Source organism: Vanacampus margaritifer, chromosome 20 (genome assembly GCF_051991255.1).
Source record: "Vanacampus margaritifer isolate UIUO_Vmar chromosome 20, RoL_Vmar_1.0, whole genome shotgun sequence".
Taxonomy (NCBI): domain Eukaryota; kingdom Metazoa; phylum Chordata; class Actinopteri; order Syngnathiformes; family Syngnathidae; genus Vanacampus; species Vanacampus margaritifer.
In genome coordinates, this window is record NC_135451.1 from 14,368,468 (window position 1) to 14,395,610 (window position 27,143).

The 27,143-nt window shown below is 42.4% G+C and overlaps 2 protein-coding genes across 6 annotated transcripts in view; both read right to left on the reverse strand.

Annotated features, from left to right (window-relative positions):
- Positions 1–634: 634 nt before the first annotated feature.
- prdm14 (PR domain containing 14) lies at positions 635–6,311 on the reverse strand. 2 transcript variants are annotated; one of them, XM_077554522.1, is made up of 8 exons: positions 5,695–6,311; positions 4,757–4,804; positions 4,517–4,680; positions 4,167–4,431; positions 3,854–4,056; positions 3,531–3,632; positions 1,409–1,628; positions 635–1,112 (listed from the first exon to the last, which is right to left on the reverse strand). In XM_077554522.1, the coding sequence occupies exons 1-8, from the start codon at positions 6,308–6,310 to the stop codon at positions 1,081–1,083; spliced, it is 1,650 nt and encodes a 549-aa protein (XP_077410648.1). In that variant the 5' UTR covers position 6,311; the 3' UTR covers positions 635–1,080. The 2 variants fall into 2 exon arrangements, with proteins under 2 accessions (XP_077410648.1, XP_077410646.1); XM_077554520.1 differs by having other exon boundaries at positions 635–1,116.
- A 1,871-nt stretch (positions 6,312–8,182) lies between these two features.
- The window catches only part of ncoa2 (nuclear receptor coactivator 2), a 43,025-nt gene continuing 24,064 nt past the window's right edge, over positions 8,183–27,143 (reverse strand). For 2 of the 4 annotated variants that reach the window (XM_077554161.1, XM_077554162.1), the window contains exons 9-22: positions 26,444–26,584; positions 26,230–26,377; positions 24,906–26,139; positions 19,254–19,467; positions 18,220–18,420; positions 17,940–18,107; positions 17,018–17,153; positions 16,781–16,955; positions 16,353–16,655; positions 15,431–15,508; positions 14,873–15,353; positions 13,605–13,785; positions 13,348–13,504; positions 8,183–11,866 (exon numbers count right to left, since the gene is read on the reverse strand). In XM_077554161.1, the coding sequence (XP_077410287.1) occupies positions 11,855–11,866; positions 13,348–13,504; positions 13,605–13,785; positions 14,873–15,353; positions 15,431–15,508; positions 16,353–16,655; positions 16,781–16,955; positions 17,018–17,153; positions 17,940–18,107; positions 18,220–18,420; positions 19,254–19,467; positions 24,906–26,139; positions 26,230–26,377; positions 26,444–26,584 (3,629 nt within the window). In that variant the 3' untranslated portion in view covers positions 8,183–11,854. The remainder of the gene's footprint in view (positions 11,867–13,347; positions 13,505–13,604; positions 13,786–14,872; positions 15,354–15,430; positions 15,509–16,352; positions 16,656–16,780; positions 16,956–17,017; positions 17,154–17,939; positions 18,108–18,219; positions 18,421–19,253; positions 19,468–24,905; positions 26,140–26,229; positions 26,378–26,443; positions 26,585–27,143) is intronic. The other 2 variants (XM_077554164.1, XM_077554163.1) reach the window with 2 other exon arrangements.

Below are 27,143 nucleotides of genomic sequence, written 5' to 3' on the forward strand. Positions count from 1 at the left end.
AAAAATAAGATGACATCCTGTGGTTGCAAAAGTGTGCACACCCTCCTAACTGGGGAATGTGTACACAGTCACTTTTAAACTCACGCTTCAATGGGAGTCGGTGCACACCTGCCGCCGTTTTTAAGTGCCTCTGATTCCGCCTAACTGAAGTTCAGCTGTTCTAGTAGGCTTTTCCTGCCATTTTTTTATTTTTTTTTTTATTTTTATTTTAAGCACAAGCGTCTGCGTTGAGCTTGCGCAGCATCCGAAGGGATCTGAGGAGTAAAGCCTGTGACTCTCTTTCTGTCTATTAAGATTGAGACATGTGGTGAGAGAGTGTGAGGGCAGATGTCAGTCAGGCTGTTTCATTGTGATTGTGGCAGCGGAGCAACTCGCAGCACAACACACCATTGTCATTCATTTGCTCCACGGGGACTTGTTTCATTTGCACCCTGCTTCTTAACATGCAGCAGTGTCACATATGCAATGCTAAAAAACACCAAAAAAAAAACACAAACTAAAAGGACATTTTAAATAGTTGCATCTTGGGGTTAGTTTTCAGCATAGAAAATCAGCAATATATGTATTTTTGTATTTACCCGTTTATGTTGTGTCCTGTAAATATACCCCCCCCCCATGAACCAGAAGACACAAATCATGCTTGAATTTTTTTTATTCATTATTTGTCAAAATTATAATAAATAAGTGAGACCACTTTTTCCCACAAGACATTATAAATTAGCAAAATGAATTTCAAATAATAACAATGATAATAATGATGATGATATGGGGGAAGAACTTTGGTTGACAATCCACAAGAGTGATCAATCACATCAATATAAACGGTTTAACACACGTTCGCTTAATCATTTGAATTATCGTGTGCCTCACTTCAGAAAAAAAAAAAATCTTAAACAGTTACAATTTTAAACCCAAAAAGAAACTTGACGTAGCATAAATAGGATAATAAACTCGTTTGGCTTTAGTTCCACGGACGATAATCGGGATTTAAAAGAGTCATTCCGTAAGGTTGGAAATTAATGTCGGCGTTTCTTTGACTTTTTGCATCGTCCAAAATAGATTCCTCCGCTGGTCCTTTTCCTAGAGCGAGAATTGTGCTGTCCAAGATTTGCCTGGCTTAAAAGAAAAAAAGAAAAAAACATTTTAATATGAAAGGTATTTCATAATTGATATTCATATTTATTTCAATGCACAAAAAAAGTCATTTTTAATATAATAATGTTTTAAGTCCGTTGCACATCATTATTCCATTTTACTGCAGGCATTTATTACGATTTCACACCAAAAAAAAGCCGCAATGGTTAAAAAAAAAAAACACGCACAAGAAATCACGTTCATAAGTAAACATAGCCCACTTAAATTATTTCAACACAGTAGTTTGGTGTTACAAATTCATTTAATTGGTTACTTTTATGACTTTTGGCGTGGTACTTGAGCTCGGGCTCCTCCTGGAAGGAAGCCCCGCACAAGTCGCAGGGGAACGGCTTGACCCCGGCGTGAGTCCGCCGGACGTGGCTGTCGTGCGCCGCGTGGGAGGCGAAGGCCTTGCCGCAGTGCTTGCACTTGAAGGGCCGCTCTCCGGAGTGCTGGCGGATGTGCGTGCGCAAAATGCTGGACGCGGTGAAGGCCTGAAGTGAAGGGCGAGCGAAATATAGAAACAAAGAATTTGTCACTTTTAAACAGGCGCGATAAAATAGCTCCAAACGAAACCAAACAATCGATTCAACACCCGTGACTTAATTAGGCAATTAATTAGAATTAATTGTGACGCGTGTGATTGTCGTAAAAAAACAAACAAACAACCGTGGCCAATTCATTATAATATAATAATTCCATCTCGTTGATACCTGAAACTACCGTTTTGAGTCTTGTAATTAATATTTTTCAACAGGTGATAAAGTAGTTCCGCTTAAAACGATCGCTGATGTCTTTTGTGAGCCGTCTTTAAAATGAAAGCTTGATGAATTAATTAAAATACAGAATCGTTTGGTCTAGTTTTTCAGTTTAATTAATATGCTTCGTTTACTTTTGTTGTTACCAAAAACCATCAATTGAAGGCTTGGCCTTAATATTTCTTCATCAGGCAATGAAGCAGCGCCACTTATTCAAAAGGCTTTTCAAAACAAAAGATTGAATAAATTACAGTTAATTTGCAATGATTTGTTGAATTCTTCTGACAATTGAACTACAATAATAATAAAAAAACATTTATTTTCTTTTGTTTTAACTAAATCTATTGTTTAAAAAAACTTGATCGCCTAAACGTTGATTATTATTATTACTATATTCTTATTATCATTATTTCACATGAATTACAATAGTGAAAAACTGTTTTGATTTTGTAATTCATGCGATAAAGTAGTTCCACTGTACTATTTTTTTCTTTTTTTCTGGCTGTATAATTATTATAAGTATAATTCATATAATGATAATTGTTTATTTCTCGTGAAAGTTACATTACACGAATATGCTTTAATTCCGTTTTCAGGTTGAAATCACAAGAAGCTTTATTAATGTTAAAATAATAATAATAATAATAATAATCTTTCGAGGCCCATGAAGTACTTCTACTTAGAACTCACATTTATGTCTTTTGTGGAGGTTTTGAAAACAAATCGTTAAATAAAATACACATGTTAATTTACTAACGATTTATTTATTAGGAATATTGAGCTTTTTTACCAAACGGGAAAGTAGTTCAACCTAAAAAAAAAATTTTTTGGGGGGGTGCCGTGGCTCGTGTTAAAAATACAATGCAATTTAAAATTAAACTTGCAATTTCTTGTCACATCTTAATGAATATTCTTTATTTAATTTTGGAACCGGGTCTAGTTAGCGAGATAAAACACACGCGAACGGGTCAAGTGGGGACACCAGTCACTCGGAGATGACGTTTAACAAAACAGTACCCGAGTGTGTAAAAAAAAAAAAAAAGAAAAAAAAGAAAAAAGGGGAAGATGACGAGTGAAAGAAGACGAAAAAGAACAAAAAGGGCTTCTGCTCATTCCATGGTCGTAAATTCAACGCATAATGCGGCGAGACAAAAGGGTGGGTGTACATCTGGCGCTAATTAGCATGTAAGTGTGTCGCCGAAGTGTGCCCGCGGAGGGACACAAAAGCCTCGGGCTGAATGCGCCTCGCGCAGTAAAACAAGGAAGTGGATGAGTGACAATACCGCACAAACATGGCGGATTAAAATGCGTACCGGCTTCTTCAAGTCCTCCACACTAGACGCACATTTGATTTGAATTCTTTCTTTCTTTCCTTCTTTCTCTCTCTCTCTTTCTTTCTCTCTTTCTTCCTTCCTTCCTTCTTTCTTTCTTTCTTTCTTTCTTTCTCTTTCTTTTCTTCCTTCCTTCTTTCTTTCTTTCTTTCCTTCTTTCTTTCTCTCTTTCCTTCATTCCTACTTTCCTTCCTTCCTACCTTATTTTCTTTCCTTCCTTCCTTCTCTTTCTCTCTCTCTCTTTCTTTTTCAATTTCTTTCTTCCTTTCTCTCTTTTTCCTTTCAAATATATATATTTTTTTCTCACCTTGTTGCAATAGACACACTTGTACGGACGTTCTCCCGAGTGGACTCGCATGTGTTTGTTGAGACTGGACGACTGAGAGAAACTTTTCCCACACACTGTGCACTGCAACATAGCATCAAATCATTTAATCATTGTTAAAAAAAAAATGATGATAGTAAAATACAATAAATACCTAAAATAAATTTACACATTTGTGTCTTTATTATAAGTACAGTATTGCATATTTTAAGCAACAGAAACAAAACGTTCACAGTGTTATTATTATTGTCCTGCCATTTCTGTCCATTTCTCCGCAAATGCAAACATGGAGCAAAGTATCCTACCTTGTGCGGCCGGTGTTTCTCGTGCACGTGGAGGATGTGTATGCGCAGGCGGTCCCTCTTCTCGAAAGAACGGCTACACAGGTGGCACGGGAACTTGCGGTCGCCCCGGTCCACGCAGCGCGTGTACTTCAAGTGCTTGTCCCGGTAGTACTTGTAGGCGAACACTTTGCCGCACCGGTCGCACTTGAAGCCCTCGCCGGCATCTGGAGGAAAAAAAAAAAAAAGTGACTCAATAAGATGGCGTGAAATCAGTCGTTTCTTCGCAGAGGATCAAGAATATATGCACGTCCCCATCTTTGATGGCTGGTCTCACCTTCAGCGGGAGCGAGGGTGTCCTCGTGAAGACCCCTGAGGGCGAGCGGGATGCCCAAAAACTGCACGTAGCCGTCCCCGTACCACACCAGGAGCTCTTGCTCGCCTGTGATCTCCTTGCAGGCTTCGTAGAAGATCTGACCTTTGACCTGCACCGCCGCCAGGTTCTGCTCGTCGGCGAAGCGGGCGCACTTGACCAGCGACATCCAGTTGCCCGAGCCGCCGCGGCCGTCCACGAAGTGGCTCAGGCGGCCGTTCTCGAACACCTGCGGGCGACAGGAGACCTTGTGGTTCTTTGCAGAGGATCAAAAATATGTGCGTATTCTCATTTTTTGGGGGTTCAAATCATACCTCCCACATGAGGGTGTTGTCGTCGTAGGTTTTCATCTCGCTGGTGTTGACCAGTTTCCCCAGGAAGGGTCCGAAGCGCGTGCCTTTGGGAACGCTGCTTTTGGCGTCGGTGAAAACGCCGCAGTGGGACACGCTGCCCCACCACGCCTGCACGATGCTCAGACCTGCAAGGAGAAGGTCGCTCACGTTCAGTCATGCAACGTGGAAAACCTTTGTAGGGGGGGGGGGGGCGGGGCTCACCCTCAGGAAGGTGCAGAGCGTCCTTGTCCAAAGGGAGGATGGGACAGTCTGGAAGGAAATTGATTCCACATTTGGCATCAATTCATCCATACAGAAAAATGTATCATAATTAATATTGTCTTTTTTCCTGAGGCTCTGAAATGGTCACATTTGTGTACATGTATCTGTGTGTGCTTGTTTTGTATACACACACCTGTGCAAATATATGATATTGACGTGTGTGTGTGTGTATGGTATACAGTATATAAAGTATAAATATGAATTTATTTTAATTTCTATATTATTACAATATTAAGCAAAAAAGTAAAAAGTAATTCAGAATTTGCCTAATTTGTTGGTTATAAGAAGATTGTTTAGTTGCTTATTTATTTAATTAATTTGTGATATTTTAAACCCGAGTTCATTTTGTTACTTCATGTGTTGACAATATGCACGTTCTCCATTTTGTTGACCTGATTTGATAATTGCTTTTAGACCTCCGCCATTTTTGAAGCTTATTTTTTGGCTTGCTTTTTTTTAAACCACATTTGCTGCCTTTTCGTATGTTTATTTTTAATATTAAAAATGCAATTAAATTATTAATTTTTTTTTTAAAAACCCGAGTTCATTTTGTGCTATGTTGACAATGACATTTTGTTTACCTTATTTGATAATTACTTTATTTTGTTATTGGTTGACATTTTGTTTACCTAATTTGATCATTTTTACTGTTTTCCCTATAGTTATTTTTGTCATTAATTACCTTATTTTTTGCTTGCTTTAAAAAAAAAAAACGTTTTCTTGAACCGAATTGTAGATGTAGGCCTCTACTTAAAAAAAAAAGGAAAAAAAAGTATTACAAGATGTATTAATTGTTCTTAATAATGTGTCTTTGTAAAAAAAAAACAAAAAAAAACGAACGCATTTAAAACTATATATATAAAAAATAATAATTCCACCTGGTTCGTCCGGCAGGTTCACCCCGGAAATGGCGTGGCCTCCGCCGCCGCCGCCGCCGCCGCCTCGCTCCGGGCCCGTCGAGTATCCGTACAGCACCGCGAACAATTCGTCTTCGCTAAAATTGAAGCGGCCTCTTTTCTCCGGTGACGGAGCCCCGCCTCGGAGCACCTGCTTGGCGGGCGAGGTGGAGGCGCAGGTGCTGGCCTTGCCGCCGGCCGGACTGCTGACACTCATGTCCGAAAGCGAGAGAGGACCGGCGGCGTGCTCGGTCGCCACCGCGGCCAGCTCCTCCGGCTTGGACGAGCGCAGCGGGTGTCCTGGCGCCAGGTGTCCGAGGTAAGGCAGTCCCGGGCCGGCTAACATGTGCTGCTGATGGAGGTAAGGGTTGAGCACCAGCGTGGAGGTGGACTTGACCGGGTGAAGGAGGGCGTGAGCCCGGGGGAAGAGCTCCATGTACGGGTGGTGATGGTGGTGGTGGAGAGGGGTGGGGTAGAAGCCCCGGGCGGGACTGGTCTGGAGCATGTCCGCCTGGAGGCTCCGGTCCTTGGGCACTGAAGGGAGGCTGGACACGGTGAGCAGCATGAGGGATTGAAATGCGTCCTTGAAGGGAGACATGTTGGAATATTCATTGAGCACTTTCGCGCTTAGTTTAGGCTACTAAAATTAAGCAATTCCATTAGGCTATTTATATTTTAAAATATGCCAACATCTTATAACACTTTGGTAAACAAATCAAGAAATCATATTTATTTGTAGTTTTTACCAGTTTACAATTTTTAAAGGAAAAAATGAAAACCAAATGTTGCTTTAAAATAAAGACGTTACGGAAACTAAAGTCTTTTTTTTTTTGGCCCAAGCATAATTTGTCTTCCATATCCTGTCGTTTTTTATATTGTGATTTTTACCTTAAGTGGTTTAAAAATATATATTTTAGTTGAATTAATTAAACAATAAAAATGTTATTTGCTGTAATAAAATAAGACAACATGCCAACGAAAATATCCTCTTTTTTTTTTTTTTTTAGCACACCAAAAAGTTTTTAATCCAGATTTTCTCCCCCCCACTCTACAAAATGGACACTCAACCATGACTGCTGCGTGACAGTATTTTAGTAAACATTCGGCCAATTTCAAAGAGATACAAATCAGGGTCATGACACTCATTTAGGCCCACCAAAGCAGAAGTCAACATTCATTAAGTTTTTCCTCCATGTTTTTGCTGTTGCAAAATTCTGCAACTGTTCGAAACCCATTAAAATACATATAAATGCTTAATTATTATTATTTTTTTTGCAAAACTGTGTTTTAAAGACATGAAGCTTACCTTGTTGTCAATCTAGAAGCGTTGCACAGTGAAGCTTGCTGTCATAACCGCCCCCCCCGACGCCCACGTAGGAATGATCTTCTCCAAGAGGACCAGACTGTGCGTGTGTGTGAGGTCATCTGAGGGCATCCACGTTGATCCGCTGATGAGGATGCTCTCTCTTTCCTATTGGCTCCTGGCTCATGCATCTCTTATAATGCTCTTTCTCTCTCTCACCAGGGACAACCCACCCTGTTAACTTGTAGGCTACATTTACATATACACCCCCCCCCCCCCCCCCCACAACCACTCAACAATTTTGATGTTATCTCAAGAAAGACCCCTACCCACCTGGAACACAAATGTTAGCTTTTGGGATCATCATGAAGGGGCAAAAAGTCACTCATGACGTCATTACACTTTGCCCTTAATGTGTATCTAATGCTGTGGCCGATATTTGTTCTTTTAGAATCGACAAAAAAAAAAAAAAAGGTTTTGACCCTTTTTTATTTTTATTTTTTTTATTCTACACTACTTTAGACATGTAAAGACATTCATACAACCCCACCGAAAAAAGAGGTTTTTTTTTTAACCTCATTACTAAACTAGACAAAAACATAATTTTTTTTGTTTAAAAAAATCACAGGTTTTTGTTATTAGCTCTTAAAATCAGCACAAATAGGCAGATTTTTATTTTTTAAACACACTACTATGATTTAATCGGTTGATATTAGATCATAATTGCCACGCTAAAAAAAACAACAATCACACATTCACACCAATGACATTCAAACACATCACACAAAAAAACAAAACAAAATCAGCCGATTTTTGCTGATTTTTATCCTTTTATTCAGTTATTAGCTTTTTTAAAAATTGACCAAAAATAAAAAAAAATGTTTTATCCTCCGTATTTCTACAAGACACGTCTGACATCCGACCCTGCAAAACAATCAATAAATCATAAATTTTTGCCAACTTTTCTTCGCCATTGTAAATTTTAACTCATTCAGTGCCAGTGACGGCTATGGACGTCAAAAATCCTTTTTTGTCAGGCTGGCAGTGAATGAGTTCAAATTTACAAGTTTAGTAGTGCAATGAAATAAACCACCTGATTGGACCCCCCCCCCCCGGGTATGACTTCTTTTTGCTGGATGGACCAATAAAAGGCAGCGCCGTGAAAACTCTCAATAACAGAATTCTTTATTTACAAGGCAACAAGCATGAGCGAAGCCATATTAGTTGACAACTTGCATAACTGTGGTTTTGAACGTCTCCTGTGTTTTCATGTCACTTTGCATAAAACTCTCTCACACTCACTTGCGTGCGCACACACTTGGGGGTGCAAAAAAAAAAAAAAAAAAAAAGAGGGGGCGGGGTACAGTGTGATTCTTGTGAACAATGCAGGAGAAAACACACGCACGCGAACGCACACACCAGCTGTGGAAAAGCAAAGAAGCGTTCCTGGGGGGAAAAAAAATCTGTTGTTATAATACATGAACATAAAAGCGCTTCCTTGTGGATGATGATGTCGCACCCGCTTGGTTTTGTACAATTATGATACAAATGTATACACACGGCCACATAATATACAAGAGCGGACGAGATCTAAGGCATTTTGCTAGTTTTTTCTCTTTTTAAAACATTATTTTAGCTCTAGGAAATTGTCAGACAATACAAAAGGGCGTTCAAAGTAGGAAAATCTGTTTTGGGGGGCAGGGGGGGGGGGGGGGTTGGAAAAAGTGATAGTTGCACCTGCACATGGCTTCTCCACGCGATCTTTGGAAACAATTTTGCAACGGGCTGCGGTAAAAACACTTGAAAATGGCTCGAGAAGTCTCATTTGATACAATCAGGAACGGCGCTCGGCGAGGGTCGCCTACGACGCGTTCAACAAACGCCGTCTCTGATTGGACCCTGTTGACCTGACATCATCGGTGTTATCATCAGAAAAAAAATTCTCAATTTCAATTGAGGGGTGTGAGGATTTTTTTCTTGGCTTTTATCCATGCTGCGTCGCAGCAGATCAAAAGGGTGGGGAACCATTTTTTTTTGGGGGGGGGGGAGTACTTAAAACAAAACAAAACATGATCCAGTCTATGTTTGGTGTGAAATGTTGAGAATGGAGGAAGGAGAGAAGAAACATTTGTCTCAAATCATTCCTTCTCCATTGAAATGAATGGAAATGCGATCATTTGACGTGGATGCTAATCGTTAGCCTGTCTATGGTGTTTTGCATTGGGTGTTAGCATTAAGCTAATGGGCTTTGCTAAGGCAAAGGTTTAAAACACTGTAAAAAACCTCCGTTCTTTTTTATTTGGGGGGGGGGGGGGCAAAACAGTAATTTAACCATATAAAACCAAACTTATATTAAATTCAAGACATTTTGATCTGACATGCATTGCACGGATAATCCATTAGAGGGCAGTATCACCCAGTTAATGGCTTATAGCGACCTTGCAAGATTGCCCTAATTGAGAGAGACACCTAATACTTATTAGTGGGAAATGTTCGTTCTGATTTGTGGAAATACTATGTTTGATATATCTGTTTATTATTATTATATTTTTGACAGTTATAAATGTACGAATTGAAAGCATTGTGACCGGATGTATCAAATATGACACAAATCAAAAGTCAGATGTGGAAGTTGATTCCTGCCCCCCCCCCTCCCCCCAAATTTTTTTTTGTTCAAAAGGACCAATAAATACTCTATTTACAAAGAATCAGAATTTTCTCTCATATTTAATGGTTCGGGCTTTGACATTTAACTCTTTGACTGCCAAAAACGTTAAATAACGTTTAGTAAAATCCTATGGAGGAGTGCCAAAGACGTTAAAAGACGTTTGTTTCCAAACAGAGGTGAAACTAACCATTTTCTATTGTTGATTACTGAAAAACGGAATAAGGTAGAAACAAACTTTTTTTTTCTGATAAAAGATGAGAGTCCAATCTTTCATTTGGTAGCATGTGTGTTTCCATAGTCCAAACACATAATTTTCTGTGGACCTTGAAAGATCAGTCAAAATGCTTAAATCGGCTGGCACCCACGGCATCCCTTTTCTGAAAACGTCTGGCAGTCAAAGAGTTAAATGAACATTTATGGCAACAACGTCAGTTCTGTAAACTCGTTGAATTGCCCGACTTCATTTTTGAAATTTGGATCTCACCCAGGGGGGGGCGGCACGGTGGTGGACTGGTTAGCACGTCCGCCTCCCAGTGAAGAGGACGTGAGATGGAATCCGGGCTTGGGCCTCCCTGGGTGCAGTTTGCATGTTCTCCTTGTGCCCGCGTGGGTTTTCCTCCCACATTCCAAAGACACGCATGGCAGGTTATAATTGAACACTAAATTGTCCCGAGGTGTGATTGTGAACATAATTTTCAGTGTCAAATTAGGGGAAAAAAAATTCTGCAAAAAGTGCCGGCTCGTATCAAAAGCGTCTTGGTACTGTAACATCCGAAGTGTGATGGCTGCGGTGTTGCGGGATGCGGCACGGTTCCGTGTGAAAGGCACTGGCGAATACATTTCGCTTTAAGGGGACGATGCAAAAACAACAAAATGATCCAATTGTTAAAATGGTAATTTCAGATAACTTTGAAATATGTCAGGTTCCCCACCCCTGGAATTGACCCGATATAAAAAAAAGTGAGGCGCACAAAAGAGTCGGGCGCCATTTTAGGTGAATCGCTGCCTGAGGACTTTTCAATATGGCTGTCAGTCAGTTTGTCAAGAGCCGCCAGTGCTGCATAATCTCAAACGTGTGTGTGTGTGTTACAAACGGCATTTAAAAAAAAAAAAAAAAAAAAAAAAAAAAAAAGAGGGCATTTTAACACTGCATCCAAACGCGCAGCCAAAAAAAGTGTCCCTATTTTCAATTCTTTAAGAAACTGTACAAAAATTACAAAATAAAAGTTATTGCTCGTTTACATGACAGCAAAATGCACCTAGCAGCTTGGATGAAGCGTTTTTTTTTTTTTTTCCCAGACAACATAGAAAGCACTTTTCTTTTCTTTTTTTGCTCAAATTGAAAGTTACTGTATGGCTGTGTTGACTTCGACGTTTGTTTGTTTGTTTGTTTGGTGCTCTACGCTAAAGGCAAGAGAAGCAGGAAGCAAAATCATCTGTACACTGTATATATACACCACGACCGTACCGGATGCGCTGAAAACAAAAAAAATACAACCAAGTCAGCAAATAGCGCCCCCCTCCCCCCCAAAAATCAAATAAATATAAAAAAAAAAAAACACTATGATATTACTTATTGGTATATACACAAGTCATTCAATTTGGACATTTTTTTTAAAATTTTATTTGTTTTTAATTATAGCCTTTTGAAGTCTCGGCTGCTACGAGGATAAAGCCATCTACAGGAATTATTCTTATTAAAACGGAATCTATACAGAAAAATAAAACTTAATTTAATACACTATATAAACCTCAAATCTTTCTTCTTCTGCAGTCCCCTCCTCCCTCCCTCCCTCCCCCAAAAAATAATAATAATAATAATAATCGTCGGAACAGCTCGAAAAAGGCAAACCCGGTAAAGTCGGTCAGGTTTTTCTGCTTTTTTGTTGTTGTTGTTGTGGAAATATTTGAGATGAGATTGTAAATAGCCGCAGTCCGCTGAGAGGAATACATTCATCAGGGCTTGAGGGGATTGGGGAGGAGGGATAGGGAGATGGGGGTCCCCCCACCCTCGTACCCGGGGGCCTACAGTAAGTCACACTACGGTGAATGCAGACAGAAGCCTGGCCTGTATTTTGTCATCTTTGAGGGTTTGTGGCTCGCTTACATGTTTGTACACTTTTTTTCTCGTTTCGTTGTTGCTCCTCAGCTGAGGTCCAACTCAATACGGGTCAACAGTATTTCTGAAAAACACAAATGAAAAAAAAAGACTGTGAAGCAGTTGACGGCATAAACACGCAGACTAACGGGCAAAAGGTAAATAAATCATTGACATCATCTTAAGTGCCGATTTGTTTCTGTTGTCCGTTAAATCCAGACGCTGGTGTTGTTATCAGCGCCTGCTGAAATATTGATGGGCTTTTATTGGTCCTGAAAGCATCGCGGGGAAGCCGCGGTTAACGACACCTGGCGGGATGGCGGCCGACGGAGGGTGGGAGGTAGGAAGTACGTCAAAAATGGGCTTTTCCTCATTCGGCGTCAAAGTATGAACACGAGTTCTGTATCAGTTGATATCCATTACTTAAACATACTTCCTTGACAATTATTTACTACTTCCCTATTTGGACAGGCATTTGGCACCATCTTGTGGCAGTTTAGGACATTACAGAACGAGCACAAAAATGTGATTAGGTAAGAGAGAAACATATTTCAGGGATGTGATTTGACCAATGTGAAATTATCTGAAAATTTAGCCGGGGGTCTGGGGGCCGCCGGCACCCAGCTTGGTCCAGGGCAGTGCCCTGGTGGGGGGACAAGGGGGGCGAAGCCCCCCGGAGCTCATGGGTTTTCACTCACATGACAAAGAAATAGACAAAACAGCAGCATAAATTTTCAATGTATATTGAACTATCCCATATAAAATGGCAGTTTTAGTCAACTCAAAATCAGTCACATTCAAAAACATTGGACTGCCTTTGCTTTTAAAAACTATCACTGAGAATATCATCATATCTAACTAATGTGATTACTAAGTTAACACATAAATAATGTTGAAGAGTTCAAATTTCATGAACAAATAATTGTATCATGACCAAATGAAAAGTAGCTCATATTAGAGCATACCACAAATGTCTTTGTTATAGCAGAAGATGTTATCTGTCGGAGTCATGTGCATACACAATGAACTACAAAAAAAATAAAAAAAAATTTTTTTTTGGGGGGGAGATAAAAAAAGCGTAATTCCGCGAATTAGCGGAAAAATCACATCCCTGATATTTGCATTTTTTTGAAAACTTTTTTTTGTAATCAAATTGATCAGTAAGCCTTCATTTTAGGGTTGAACAATTAAATTCAAATCAGCATCACAATGTAGCAAAATGCAATTTCCAAATGAAAAAGGCTGCAGTTTGGAAAAAAAAATGGCTCCATTGTAGTCAGTAGACTTTACTTTATGTATTTATGTATATAGCATCTAGATACGTTCAAAGGGTAAGACAAAAATAAATTGCAAAAATAACCACATATTAAATCAGAATAATGAAAAATCATTCAGCCCTACTTCACTTTATTATGTTTATTATTGCTTATTGTAACGACCAACTTGTACGATGAGATTGAAATGACGTGTTTAAGGTTCAAGCTATTTCTATTTTTGAACTTTCTCCCGGTGTCTGTGAGGCCGTCCGACATGGAATTTGTGCATTTGAAGTGGGCCCGATTTTACCTGCTCTTGTCCCATGGAGGGCAAGCCGGGCGAGGACATGGACGTGACGCCCATCTGGCCCATTTGTCCCATTCCGGGGACGCCGTTGTACATGCTGCCGTTATTCTGCTGCTGCTGCTGCGTGAACTGAGGGGACGACTGCTGCTGTGAGAACATACTGACAAGGGAAGGACCGGAAATCACAAAAGGCGCTTTCCCCCCCCCCCCCTCCAAATTAAAAGCTTTTTTGTATTTTTTTTTTTTTTTTGTGTCCGTACCTGCTCCCTGCCACGTTGCCCTGCGTCCAGCCGTTGATGTCGGGCGAGCCCTGGAAAGGGGCACCGCCCGGGCCCTGCTGCATCATGGGGGATTGCTGGGCGTGCGCCACCCGCGGGGACAGCAGGGGGCTGGACGGCGCACCGGGACCCCCGAAGCCGCCCTCTGCCTGCTGGCTCATACCTGTGTCCACAGTGTGTGTGTGTGTGTGTGTGTGTGTGTGTGTGTGTGTGTGTGGGGGCGGGAAATGGTGTGTCATTAAATGCATTTCAAGTGGGAATTGGGGATGTTTACTGCAAGCGAGGAAGGAAGCGATGAGATCAGAGAGGAAAATGGACTCTGCATGGACAAATATGAATATTTATGATAAGACACGTCCATAAGGTTTACGGCATAACTACAATTGTTGTGAAACTCTTTTTTTGAAAAACAAGGTTAGTTAAATGGTTAATACAGGAGTAGATGCTCATCATGATTTACAGTGGAACTTAAGTTCTGTGGTTAGTGCGCCCTCAGGTGGACAAAAAGTGTATAACCAGCTCAACTTTTAGTGTGCTGCTGCTTTTGGAATCCATGACATCATTTACTTTTTAAGCGTCTCAACATTCCTAAAAACTCACACATTCTTGCAAATGTGTGTCTCCTGGTCAAAAAGGATGTTAATGTATTTTAGGGGTTCCAAACATGACACCAATATTCAATCAAACCCGGACAGTTTTGAAAAAAAAAAAAAAAAAAACGGTCAAAACTGAATTGTAAGTCAGCCAGAAGATAAGTTTGGGGTTTTCTGATTGGCAAAATTAGGCGCATATGTCGATTATAACATGACATGTCCAAAACTGAACAGAAAGGCGGCCATTTTGATTTGAAGGGAATAATAGTTATGGATTTTTCATTATAGTTGCATTTTGAATTTTTCAAATTAACTTAAATTCGTTCTCAGAGCAGGTTTGTTTATTTTTAATTTTTAAAAGGCTTCATTCTAGTTTTATTTTTTTTAATAAATGAAGTATTTGACTGGTGAAAGATTAAAAATGTTATTTAAATGTGTAAAAAAATACATAAAAAAAATAATATTAAAAAAATAAGCATTTTTGTTTGTGTTATTTTGTTAACAAAAATGGAAAGTTGAAGTTATTTTGTTAGTTTTTGTGAACTCTAACAACCTTGGTGATTTGATGGTGCGCACACACACCCACATACAGAAAAGGGGACTTGATGTGAGCTGCGTGTTTGCGTGTTGGGGATCGGGGGTTAGCGGGAGCAGTACCTGAGTTGGGAAACTGAAAGGCACTGTGCTGCATTTGGGGGCTGAGTACGGCCCCGTACTGTCCGCCCATCATGTTTGTGTTTCCCATCATCATCTGCTGGGAGGAGGAGGAGGAGGAGGTGGAGGAGGAAGAGGAGGACGTGCCATGCAAGTGCAGCTGAGGGTTGGCGGGGAGAGACGGCAGGCTGGGGGAGGAGAGAGGCGAGGAGGAGGAGAAGGGGCTGCTAGGCGGAGGTGACGAGGCCAGGCCTGTACCGGTACCGTAGCTGGGCGGGTAGGGGAACTGCTGGGGGTTGGCCTGGGGGATCCTCGGGCTGCTCATGTTGGGCGGCAGGTTGAGGCCCTGCGCCCGCATAGCCATGCTCCGCTGCTGCTGCTGCTGCTGCTGCTGGACCTGCTGATGCTGTTGCTGCCGTTGTCGCAGGTGGTTGCTCAGCAGCTCGCGCTGACGCTGCGCCAGCATCTGGGCGTTGATGGTTCCCTGGGGAAGATCGCAGAGGTTGGCCCGGGGTTCTCCAGTGGGGGTGGGCTTTGGGGAGTTCCGGATTGATGGCTTACCTGATTGGGAGCGTTGGATCGTAGAGGTAGGTTCACATTTGACACGCTACTCATCGGAGTCATCATTGGCTGTCGGTTCTGATTGGAAGGGAGGGAAGCGATAGCACAAACAGATCATCACAAGCGATCTGAAGAAAGCCAAACGTACACTCTAAAAATAGTTGGGTCAAAAGTAACCCAATTACGGACCGATCCACTTTATGGGTCAATTTGACCCAACTTTCTGGGTTGTTTTACACTAAATGACAAATTCCTTGACTCAGAGTTGGGTCAAATAGAGGATCGGTCCATTTATGTCCTATATTTGGGTTATTTTCTGACCCAAATGTGTAACATTGGTTTTAATACAGGATTTCTGCAGGTATCAGCAAATCTAATTGAATGCTTTTTAATGCAACTTAAAATTAAATTAATGCACACGTCATTCTGCATATACACACACTCGCGCACAAACACAAACACACACACACTGGGGCTGTCAGTCGATTACGACTTTTAATCATAATTTTTTTCGCAAGTAATCACAAATTAATACAAAATTATATCTCTCAAGTTATTTGAAGTTAAAAAGCTATAACAAGCAGTTAAAAGGAGTGTGAAACATTGAGGCAATTTTTTTGCCACTTGATGGCATTAGTGTTTCATGTTGGACATTGGTGACGGAAACAGCACATTTTTCAACTGGTATTTGAAACTCGTAGCTCATTGTAAAATTACAACTAGTCACCAGCCCCCACAAATATATTTTTGTCACATTTATTAATGCTAAATTGTGTTAGTGACTCCTTTGCACAACATTGTATGTAACAAAGCATGGACAGCAATGCTTTTACGTCAATTGTATTTAAATTAATTAAACACGTTACAATATATTTTAAAGATGATTAAGGTCAATAATAATAATAATATTAATATTACTAACCTGCTGTAACTGTAGCCGGTGTTGGAGCTGCAGCCGCAGCGCGTTGGGCTGGTTGGGCACCACCCCGCCGGGCCGGAGTCCCGCCCGGGTCGGCATCCTCATCATTGGGTACCCGGGACGCGGCGCCATCTGGCCGGCCATGGGGTGGAAGGCCGGCTCCTGCATGGGCGCGCCGGGGTAGCCCCGCTGCGCCATGTGGGACGGGGGCGGGCCAAACTGCTGCTGGGCGTACATGGGTGGCTTCTGCTCCAGCATCATGGAGGAGGGGTCCTGCGGGAACTGGTCCTGGTCTAGCGTCTGGTTCTGAAAACGGTCGTGGCAAAGCGAAAACGAGGACATTCAGGGGAGCTGTGTAGATCGTGGTTCACTTTTGTAGGTTTTTAAATTGTTATTTATATCATATCACAGTAGGGGAACTTTGAGCTCACCTGTTCTATCAAAGCAGGGATGCCGAGCGCCCGGTCCAGCTCTTCCAGGCCGTCGAAATCCTTCAGTGCTGTGTAGAGCTGAGACATGAGGGCCCCCTCGTCCACCGGACCCCCTTCGCCCCCACCGAGGCCAATGCTACACAGCAAGTCCTCCTGAGGATTCGGGTGCAGCGACCTGGCCATAGGGGGTGTGTTTAGACTAATTACGTCTAATCATTTTTCAATTATTTTTGGTACCTGTTCTGGTTGACGAAAGCCGTCTGCTCAATGGGCATCATGCTGTCCGGCCACGGCGCCGTCTGATTGGGCGGAGCCTGCTGCTGCTGTTGCTGGGAGAAGTGGCCGACCATACTGATGTCCATGTCAGCTTGCGCTAAAGGGGGACAAAAAAAAATAAAAAATACTATAGGTGAACGCAGATTAGAAGGTTCCTGACAGTTGATGTGAGGAATACGTTTGCGCAGGCATGTAAGAATATGTTGTCATGCTCCGTTATGTAATGTTATTCATTTCATTGCGAAAAAGTGTTTTTCACAGAGTCACTTTTGTTCAAGGGTCAAAGTTGCTGATTGAAACAGACATAGGACAGGTCATTTGTAGAGGGGGCTAAAGAAAAAAAGTGTTTTTAAAATAGTTTATCTTAATCAACCAATTCATTGGTCAAATACATCAATAGATGTGAAACGCGCATATAGAATTGTTGATTTACTTCTGTTACAGAGAATGTTTGCTTTATTCACAGTTCACAGTTCACTATTCACCGAGCTCTTTTGTTTTTTCCTGAAGAACCTATCCTCATACACAAAGCCGCCACAAGAGGGTGCCAGAGCCCGAGCTAACATAAAATTAGCCATTTTTAAGCATGTTGACAAGAAGACATCTTTGGTAGCATTTTTTTTTTTAAAGTTTTGAACTATAATAACCATTTTAAAGGAGATGTCAATTACTGGCCGTTTTTCACTATTTACAGCAAGACTCTGTCCCTAAACCTGCAGATAACTGATCACTGATAGGAGATTACTGTAGATACATTTCAATGAACCCAATTCAGAAACTAAATGATCCACTAACACACCTAGATGGACCTATTGGCAATTCAAAGAAAATGTCGGTCTTCATAGTGTGTGCGTGAGTGGAGCCGCCCAGCACGTATTCTCACCGTTAGGCATCATGGCAGTCTGGAGCATTTGCCGAGGCCCTGGCTGGCCGCCTGGCCTCATGGGGGCGCCGCCGGGACCCATCCGACCCTGGGCCAGCTGTGCAGCCGAGGCTGAGCCCGCCCAGCCTTCCTGCTGCTGCTGCATCCCTGGCCGAGGACCCATGAGTCCTGGATGGAGAAGAGCGTGACAGTGAGCGGAGGTCCTCGGTTCTAAGCCGAATAGCGTATGTGAAAGTTGTCAAAATCTCCATCTACAAAATGGATGGTTCTGACGACACACCTGGGACGACCATGTTGGCCTGGCTCGCCATCATGCCGTGTCCTCCCACCATGCTTTGCTGCTGCTGCTGTTGCTGTTGTTGAACTAGTGTGTACGGGCTGGTGGTCCTCATGGGGTACTGCGGTGACGCATTCATCTCCAGCGACACGGTCCTCGCTGGACCACCCCTGCCCGGCGGGCCCGGCCGCACGCCCCCGAAATCTGTAACGGAGGATGAATGAGCAACAATGCTGAATACTTCAGCCACAGAACAAAATCAATTACACACATTGTAAACTTTTTATTGTAGTTGTTTTTTTTTTTTTTTTTTTAAACATCACAAGTTCTAATGCTAAAGATAATGTAAAATCCCATTGACAGGCTAAGAGAAAATTAGCATCGAGCTCCATGTGTGATGTTCCTTCAAATAATATATTTCGTGATTTGTAAAAAATGATTTATATTAACACTCAATCGCAACTTTCTTCTTCAACTCCTAGTATTTGATTTTTTTAAATTATTATTTTAATGTATTATTATTTTACATTTGTGGTCATGTTATACTTATTTAAAGTTGTGCTTTGGTAGTTGAAGAAATACAATGTTTTCAAATCAATGAATAAGCCTGTATATTAATCGCAATTTCAATAGCAATAAAAAATATTAAGTGATTTTTTTTTTTTTTACACAATCGCCCAGCCATAAATGTACCTACATTTTTTTTGTAATTTTATTTTTGCAAAACAGTTTCGAAATTGCGATTGCAATTGTAAGTGTACTGCACTACAAAAAAATGTTTTAACCACAGAAACATTACGTTTGAAAATTTTAATCCTGTGATTCTTTCATTTACCATTAGAGGGAGCAAGCATTCCACTACAGTAGCATCAATCGTTCTGTCACTATATGCTGCTAGCATAGATGCATGATCAAACACTTGTTTAGTGTACTCAAGGTAGATTCCGCAGCTGTCTGTAATCTACTTGAGTGTTTATTTTGCAGAGTGTGAGGACTTTTGCTGCCGACAGTGGCAATGACTGTGCTTTGGTACTCACTAGTTGGCCCCATGCCGCCGGTAACATTCTTGTGCTGCGGATGCTGCGCCGCCGCCGCCGCCGCCGCCGCCGGGCTGTTCTCGGACATCTGCAGGATGTCGTTGATGATGTTCTGCTTGTCCATGGGGCTGGGCAGCGAGACGGGCCGCGGCTCGCAGAACAGCTGCGGCTGGGCATTTTGCAGGTCGTTCAAGATGTCATCCAGCTCCGACGACTGCACACACGGGAGAAGGAGATGGATGACACTCGAGAAATTTGAAGACATGGAGAGGCGGGAGAGCCTGAGGTAATCGTAAATCAATTGCAAACGTTGCATGTGGCCACCAGAGTGCAGCGGATGGAGACTTGGTGAAAACGGCTGTTTTTGACAATTAACAGTGATGGGCGGAAAAAAAAAAGTAATTAGTTATAGTTACAAATTGCTTTCCCCAAAAAGTAATTGAATTACTCCTACATAAATGTAATTAGCTACCGGGGTAGGTAATTATGACAAAAACCTTCAAATAAGTAAAAAAATAAAATAAAAACCTGTTATTTTAGCAGGTTTTATTGAGCAGTTGCATATATAAGCATTACATAAAATAATGAAAATTTCCAGATAATTGGTACATACTTTAAAGCAATAATATTTTCTGGTTGCATTTGAAAAAGTCAATTTGAATAAAGTTATTTTTGAATGCCATTATTTTCAACACTGCTAATTAGGTAATAACAACCCCCCACCCCAAAAGAAAATAAATAAAAAGGTAACATTGAAAACAGAATTTCCAATTAATTGGTACATACTTTCTAGCAATGATATTTTCCAGTTGCATTTGAAAAAAGTCATTCATTTTAATACCTTTATTTTTGAATGCCATTATTTCCAACACAGCCAATTAGGTAATAACAAACCAAATAAAGCAATAAAACAAAACATTTAACCCATTCAACCAAAAATAGGGCCTGGTGAGTGACGTGTATGCCGTGTTAGCTTTGGTTAGCCACTCTTGTGTGTTTTAAGTGAGTAGTCGTGAATGGTGGTCAAAAACAGCACAACAAGAAGAGTGTACCTGTGATGATTTTTTTTCTCCCCATTTCGCAATAGCATGATAATCCAGATAATTGTCATCATTTTGGCCATGGTATAACATTTTCATCTGGTGGCGAGCGCACAGGATATACAAGAGTGCTACAGTCAGTGTGGAGGGGGGTGAGACAGTGAAAAGCCCTAATGAGGTCAGGAATGATGTAATGCTCCTGTACACTCTCACTCGCATCCCTTCCTCCCTCCCTCGTCCCTCCCCCCCTTTCACTTTCTATTCTCTTGGCCACACCGCTTTGCTTTTACACTTAATGGCTCCTCTTTCTATCAATCTCTGCCCGTTTTCAAGGCAGCGGTGTAACGCGATCCGCATCCTGTGCAGGAACAGCCAGGGTGCGCTGCAAAAACGCAGTGGAAAGAACAAGGGAAATTCAGAATAACGCTGCAACTATTAGTCGTAATACACATGAAATGTTTGTTTCCAATTTGTTGCTTAAAAGGTTGGAAAAAGCCAAGGCTATTGTTTTAAATACACAAGGTGTAATTCTACCTGATGGGGAGAAAATATCTTGACAACGAATGAACATGTTTTGCTTTAATTCAAGAGATCAACCACTGTTTGGATTTTAGCTTATTTGGCGGAAGGAAGCTGCCATGTCAAAGTGGGAATTTTGGCCAGTGAGGCCATGTCACGAGGGTGGGTGGGGGGTGCTTTCTCTCATGTCGGTCAAAGTTGATGACAGTGGAAAATTAACACACAGTCAGTCACACACTCGACGCGCACGCACCCGTAATGTTCCCCCGCTGCCTTTCGCCACAAGTCAACTCTGCTCTGATTTCACATGTAGTCCCTGCATCAATAATTCAGCTCTCAAACAATCATGAGCACTACAGTAGGGAGGGAGGATGTGTGTAGGGGGTGACACGAGTGGGCGAGAGAGCAGTGGGTGAGGTTAGACCCCCCCCCACCCCCACCCCCTGAATCGAGTAGTCATCGTTCACACATGGCCGAGCAGCCATTCACCAGCAGCCCACTCGCTGGATAATGAAGTCGTCACAGGGTCCGTCACAAAAAAAAACACACGCGCGCACACACACAGACATTCTGCGAGAAAGGGGAATAGTCCACATCTTCTACACGTACCGCATACTTGAAAGACAGACATAGGTGTAGGGCTTTTTGTTTTATTTTCCTTAATAGGGCAAATTCTCACCAATTACATTAGCTTCTAACACCACCATAATAATAATAATAATAAAAAAAAACAATGATCATAAATGTATCAAGTCTTTCAAAATACAAGCTGTCACTAGCAGATTGTTTGTCTAGTTACAAGCTAAAACAAAAATTCAATATAGGCGCAATACGGAAACCCACCGCTAGATGGCAGTGTATCATTTGTCTGATTTGCCAACTACAAATAAACCCCAAAGAAGAAGAAGAAGGAATTATAATACATCAGGTACGGTTGAGTTTTGTGCTTGCATGTTCAAAATGTTTTTACTGTGTTCTTTTTTTAATACCATATCAAACAAAAAAAAAATTTGGTTGAGAAAGTTGTGTTTGAAATTTGGGAAAATAATATTTACTGTAGAAAACTATAGGGAGGTATGGTACTTTTTAAGACATACTGATAACCTTGGGAGCTCCCTAACGTTTTGTTAGAAATTTAAAAGGATGACAATTGTCTAAGATTTGAAAAAAAAAAAAAATCCTGAAAATGAATATCGGCCATCGGCCTCCTCGACTACTAATAATCGGTATCAGCCCTGAAAAAAAACATATCAGTCTATCTCTCGTTTTAACTAATTACTCAATTAACCGATGGATTATGGGTAGAACACAATTCAGTAAGTATCCAGTAACCCTTCTTGATACTGTAACAGGTCAAATTAAAGAAATAAATCAAATTTTGCCCACCATTCATTCTAAGGATGTTTTTGCAGGTTCTCAATAGGGTTGAGGTCAGGGGTTCAGGGGTGGCCAAGCAGCGACGTATTCCTCCCATCATACCCGATGCAGCGTAAAACAAAGCGTGGCTCTCGGCTCTATTTCTAAGTGGTTCTCTCCTCGCCACTATCACCATGGCAGCGGCGAGCACACGGCAGCAGCATATGGCTCATCGTGTTCACTCCCGCCTGCCGAGGCTGGGCTCTCCTGGGGCTATGTGCATCTCCCCGTGTCTCGCCACCTCTTTGTTCCCATGCTACGGGCGGGGCCCTATTATCCGAGCGCCCCCAACATACACTCCTCGTTTTGAAATGTAGAGAAAATACGTATGGATTGTAGCGTCTGTGTTAGGGATGTGCCTTAAAAGAGGCGGGGGCTTTGCAGTGTGACGTCAGCAATTCTGTGCGCGAGTGTCTGGGCGCGAGTGGTGGCCCACAGCAGCTGCTGCATGAGAATTATTATTGTCGGTGTTAATTCCAACCATAATCCGAAATTGCCTTTATTGTCATTGTAAACAAAACGAAATGTTTACGGTTTCCCCAGCATTCAGTAAACCCCGAGGCTCTCCTTTCCCATATACAGGTAGGAGATATTTAATCCTAGTTACATGTGTATTTTTGTAGTGTAGTTGTGCACTTTCTGGCATGTGACGGGTCGTTGCCCTTCTATATAACCAGAGAGCTTTTGAGCTGGAGGGCACAAACTGATGGCATCATTCAGAAACGGCATTTTCTATCTACTTGAGCTCAATCAATGCAGCACATGATCTGACCCGATTTTAGGACCCTCCTCCACATTGTAACCCTTTAACAAACACGCTCTACAAAGCATGTTTGTTCCATTTAAAAGTCCAAACTGACAGAAATTCTGTGTAAACGTTTGTACTCAAGGGCCACATTTCTATTTTTAAAATAGACAGACAGGCGGACCAGGTTTTTTGTAGACGAGGCCAAATGTGTATGCAAGATAGTAATCATATATCATAATCATTTTCACTTTTTTAAACTGTATTATTTTTGATCATGTATTGAATTATAATAAATGCATTAAAAATGTTAAATGCTTATATGAAATTGTTTTTTCTTATTTCAGTAACATTATTGCTTTATAAAAATATATTATTAAAAAATATATGTAATTACCTAATGAAAAAAAAATGCTTACTGTAAACTCTAAATTTGTTTTGAATTTTGATTTTAATAATAATCACTCCTTTCACTATTTGTAACAAATATTTTAAAATGTTGTTGTATGTGTAGAATTCTTGTATTTATTTAGATTCTATTTAATTAAATTGACAGTGCACATACATAAAAGAATGAGGATTCAGTTAATGGTTTGGTCCGTAACGTCAGAAAATAGCCCAAAATATTGATATTGTCTTAAAAAGTAAAAAAATCAGATTTTTGATTTTGATTTCACGGAGGACTAATAATAAATAGATAAATAAATAAATACATAAATGTACTTGTGGGAAGTTGAAATTACAACCATTTAGGCAATTTTGAATTCCAAATAAGATAAGAGATTCAATTGATTTTCCAAAATAATTAATTTGCTAAACCGAGTCTAAATCTAATTGTAAAAAAAAATAAACTTAAACTGTTTATTGTATTTTTTAAATAAATACATTATTAAAGAAAGAATGCATTTTAATCAAACTTAAAAAAAAATGAAAAGACAAATGAATACAACAATACTACAGGACTGTAAACGCTCAGCGGGGCCGGATGAAAGAATGTTGTGCGCATGTACTGGTATGTGGCCCCTGGGCCACACTTTGCCCACCCCTGATGCAGGACATAGCAATTGAAATTTCACCAGCAACACTCTCCGTGTCCATTCCAGATCCCCTCCCCTCCCTTCACTTTCCCCTTCTTCCTTTCTTTGAGAGCCAGCCATGACCCGAGCTGGCTGCCAAACCCGCAGATTCCCGGGCCAAACGCGAGCAGGGATCAAATGGCCGGAGCGCCGCGGGGGCTCCTTCCAAATGTCACAGTCGTTTGAAGTGGGTGGGACGCAGCTTCCCTTTGCTCGCGCCGCCAAACCAAGTCTTTAAAGATATCGTGCTTTTTGGTCGCGACACCTGTAGTTAAGAAAAAAAAAAATGACCGGAACTTGCCAGGATTCGACAAAAGTGAGTTTTCTGCCATAACTGGAGCGCTTCCATCCCACTACGGGCAGTCGGTGATCTGATTGCATGCGCTGCATACGCACACACAATGTAAAAGGGGCTCGACGGGCTGTGGAAAAGGCACTTTTGGAAACTGGAACTTGGCAGCGGCCACTAGTCCTCATTACAAACATATTTGAATGTCTTATTGCGTGACCTTGGGTTGAGTCAAAGAATCAATCGTGGACCAGGTTGTAATAGTTTGGGATTTTTCATTTATAATTTGTTTTTGACTTTTGTTTTTTAAAATTCACCTCAATCAAAACGGATTTTTTTAGAAAATCATTTGTTTTTGTTTAGCTTTTAAATACCGGTATTATGCTTTAAAAATATATATGGAGTATTTGTTGTTACAATATGTATTTTGTAATAAAGTAAACAGCATATATTCGTGAGGTATATTTACTCAAAACCCCCTTGATTAAAAAAGAAAAAGAAAAAAAAGCTAACTTAAGTTTGTATGTGTAGCCTGAGCAGAAAGCAACAACAACAAATGAAACTGACCTGTTCAGCTTGATCGTAGCCGACGTCGGGTTTCTCGGTTTTGACGAGCGGGTGTTTGCCCCCTTCCGCCTTCACCTCCCCGGGCTCGAGCTTGGGCACCTTGTCCTTCAGACCGCCGTCGTCCTTGTCCAGCAGATAGCGCAGCAGAGCGTTGTCCTTCTTCTTGGGGCTGAGGGGCTCCTGCTTGGGGGCGCCGTCGGCGCCGGCAGCAGCCTGGCCTTGCTCCTGGCCCGGCTCCTTCCCGGTGGCCTCGGCGGTGAGCTTGGCCAGGTCCACGGGCGACGTGCTGTTCTGGAGCAGCTGGTGGAGGATCTTATGTCTCTCCTTGAGGGGTGTGGCGTGCGTCGTCGCTCCGGGGAGCGCGCCGCGGACCCCGGCCGCTTCTTTCCCGTCGCCACCCGCGTTGGGGGACAACGGCAACTCCAGGGGCTCGGGTTTGGTGGTGAGCAGCTGCAGTAGCTTGGTGTGGCTTTTGTTGTCGTGAAGACGAGCGTGAGCGTCGTCCTCGCGCTCGTCTTTTGCGTCGGCCGGGTTGTTATCCGCCGGGCCCGCCGTGTGTCCGCCCTGCCCCGCTTCGAAAGAGTCCGCGGATCCCGGTCCCGGTCTGGACATGGGATGAGTCCCCGATCCTGGCGGGACGCTCACCGGGGAGCCTATCCTCCGATCTGGAGACCCCAGCGTGTGCCCGTGCCCGACTCCGTGACACTCGCTGAGCGCCTGGAGGGCTGACAGAGAGCTGCTAGTGTAGCCGCTGCCATGGTTGCCCGCCGAGCCGCCACCCATGCCCACCGGGGAGGGAGAGTGGAGGCCGACGCGTGGGCTGGCCGCCCCCCCGGGGCTGCCGCGATGCCTGGGGGAGAGCATGCAGTTCTGTTGCGGCGGATGCGGGCCGCCCACCGGGCTGGGGCTGGCGCGGGAGGGACTGTTCATTCTCCAGTTCTGGCCCTGCTGGGGTGGCTGCATCCCCCCCGCGTGGCTGTGCGGCGGGGGGCAGCCGTAGCGGTAGCCCTGCATGTGTCCCCCCATGGCCGCCGGCTCCCTGGGGCCGGCGGGGCCCGGCGGCGAGAAAGGCGTGCTGTTGCTGATGTCCTGGCCCTGAGGTCCTGCGCCTGGCAAGCTGCCCGGGGTTGGAGGAGTCATGGAGGGGGTGGAGGGGTTGGTGGGCTTGGGAGCCATGCCCGTGGCCTGGGCGCCGGGACCCGTGTCCTGGCCCATGCCGCACACCGTCTGCTCCCTGGAGGCCAAACAACAACACACAGCGGCGTTTATGGCACCTCATTAAAGCAGCCAGCTGCGGGAAAAAAGTTGCTGCTTTGGAACATACCTCTGGAGAATGTGCAGCGACATGTAAAGCTGAGGCTCGTTGGTGGCGTGCGAGCGCACCAGTTTGCTCTTGGTGTGTGCCGACACAATGGTTCCGTCCGAGAGGGAGAAGCGGTAGATGGGGCTGAACGCCTGGCCGTGGCGGAGCACTGAAAAAAGAAAAGCGGTGTGTACAATCTCGTCAAGCAAAAACATCCCCGGCGAGCGTCATTTACCTTCTTGCTGATGCCGCTTGGCGAAAGACATCTCGCCATCGTTTTGCAGGTGAAAGCGTTGGATGCAACGACGCACCAGGTCCTCCCAGCCCGGCTTCATTGAGGCCCGCAGCAGGCTGGTATCCAGGGAGGTTATCTTGCCTTCAAAACAGCAGACGTGGAAAACATGAATTAATTGAGATTTTTTTCTTCTCCGTAATATCAATTACAAGTTGAATTCATCTTGTGACCATGCTCGCAACCGTAACGGCAACTATTGATGCTAACTGTTAGCTTGTCAATGGTTTTGGCACTGTTTGTTAGTAACGTGTGCTTAGCGTAATGCTAAGTCAAAGCCATGTGTTCGTTTTAAATATACTGCTCATGTGTGATTCTTTGTTTCTGCTTATTCTGACTGTAAACTTCAACTGGGAGCGGCATTAAACAGATTGAAGCTTCTTTTTTTTTTAAATCAATTGTTCAGTATTAAGTCAATTTATTTGAGTGAATTTTAATATTGTTATCATGGATGACTGTTATTGTGTGATTTGGTTTGATCTAATTTTATTTTATTTTTTTAGAAAATTGCTATTAATTTCATGCCATTTTATGGAAAAATTCTATACTGGGATATATATAGGTCTTTCTCTAACATTAAATATCATTATTTTTATTTTGGAAATTTTATGAATGAAAAGTACTAGTGGTCTCAGTACTTGGT

Coding starts and splice junctions, on each gene's coding strand:
- prdm14 (XM_077554520.1), bottom strand. CDS start 6,310: ATGTCTCCCTTCAAGGACGCATTTCAATCCCTCATGCTGCTCACCGTG. Junction 4,805..5,694: donor GAACCTGCCGGACGAACCAG/GTGGAATTATTA, acceptor ATTTCCTTCCAG/ACTGTCCCATCCTCCCTTTG. Junction 4,057..4,166: donor CACCCTCGCTCCCGCTGAAG/GTGAGACCAGCC, acceptor TTTTTCCTCCAG/ATGCCGGCGAGGGCTTCAAG.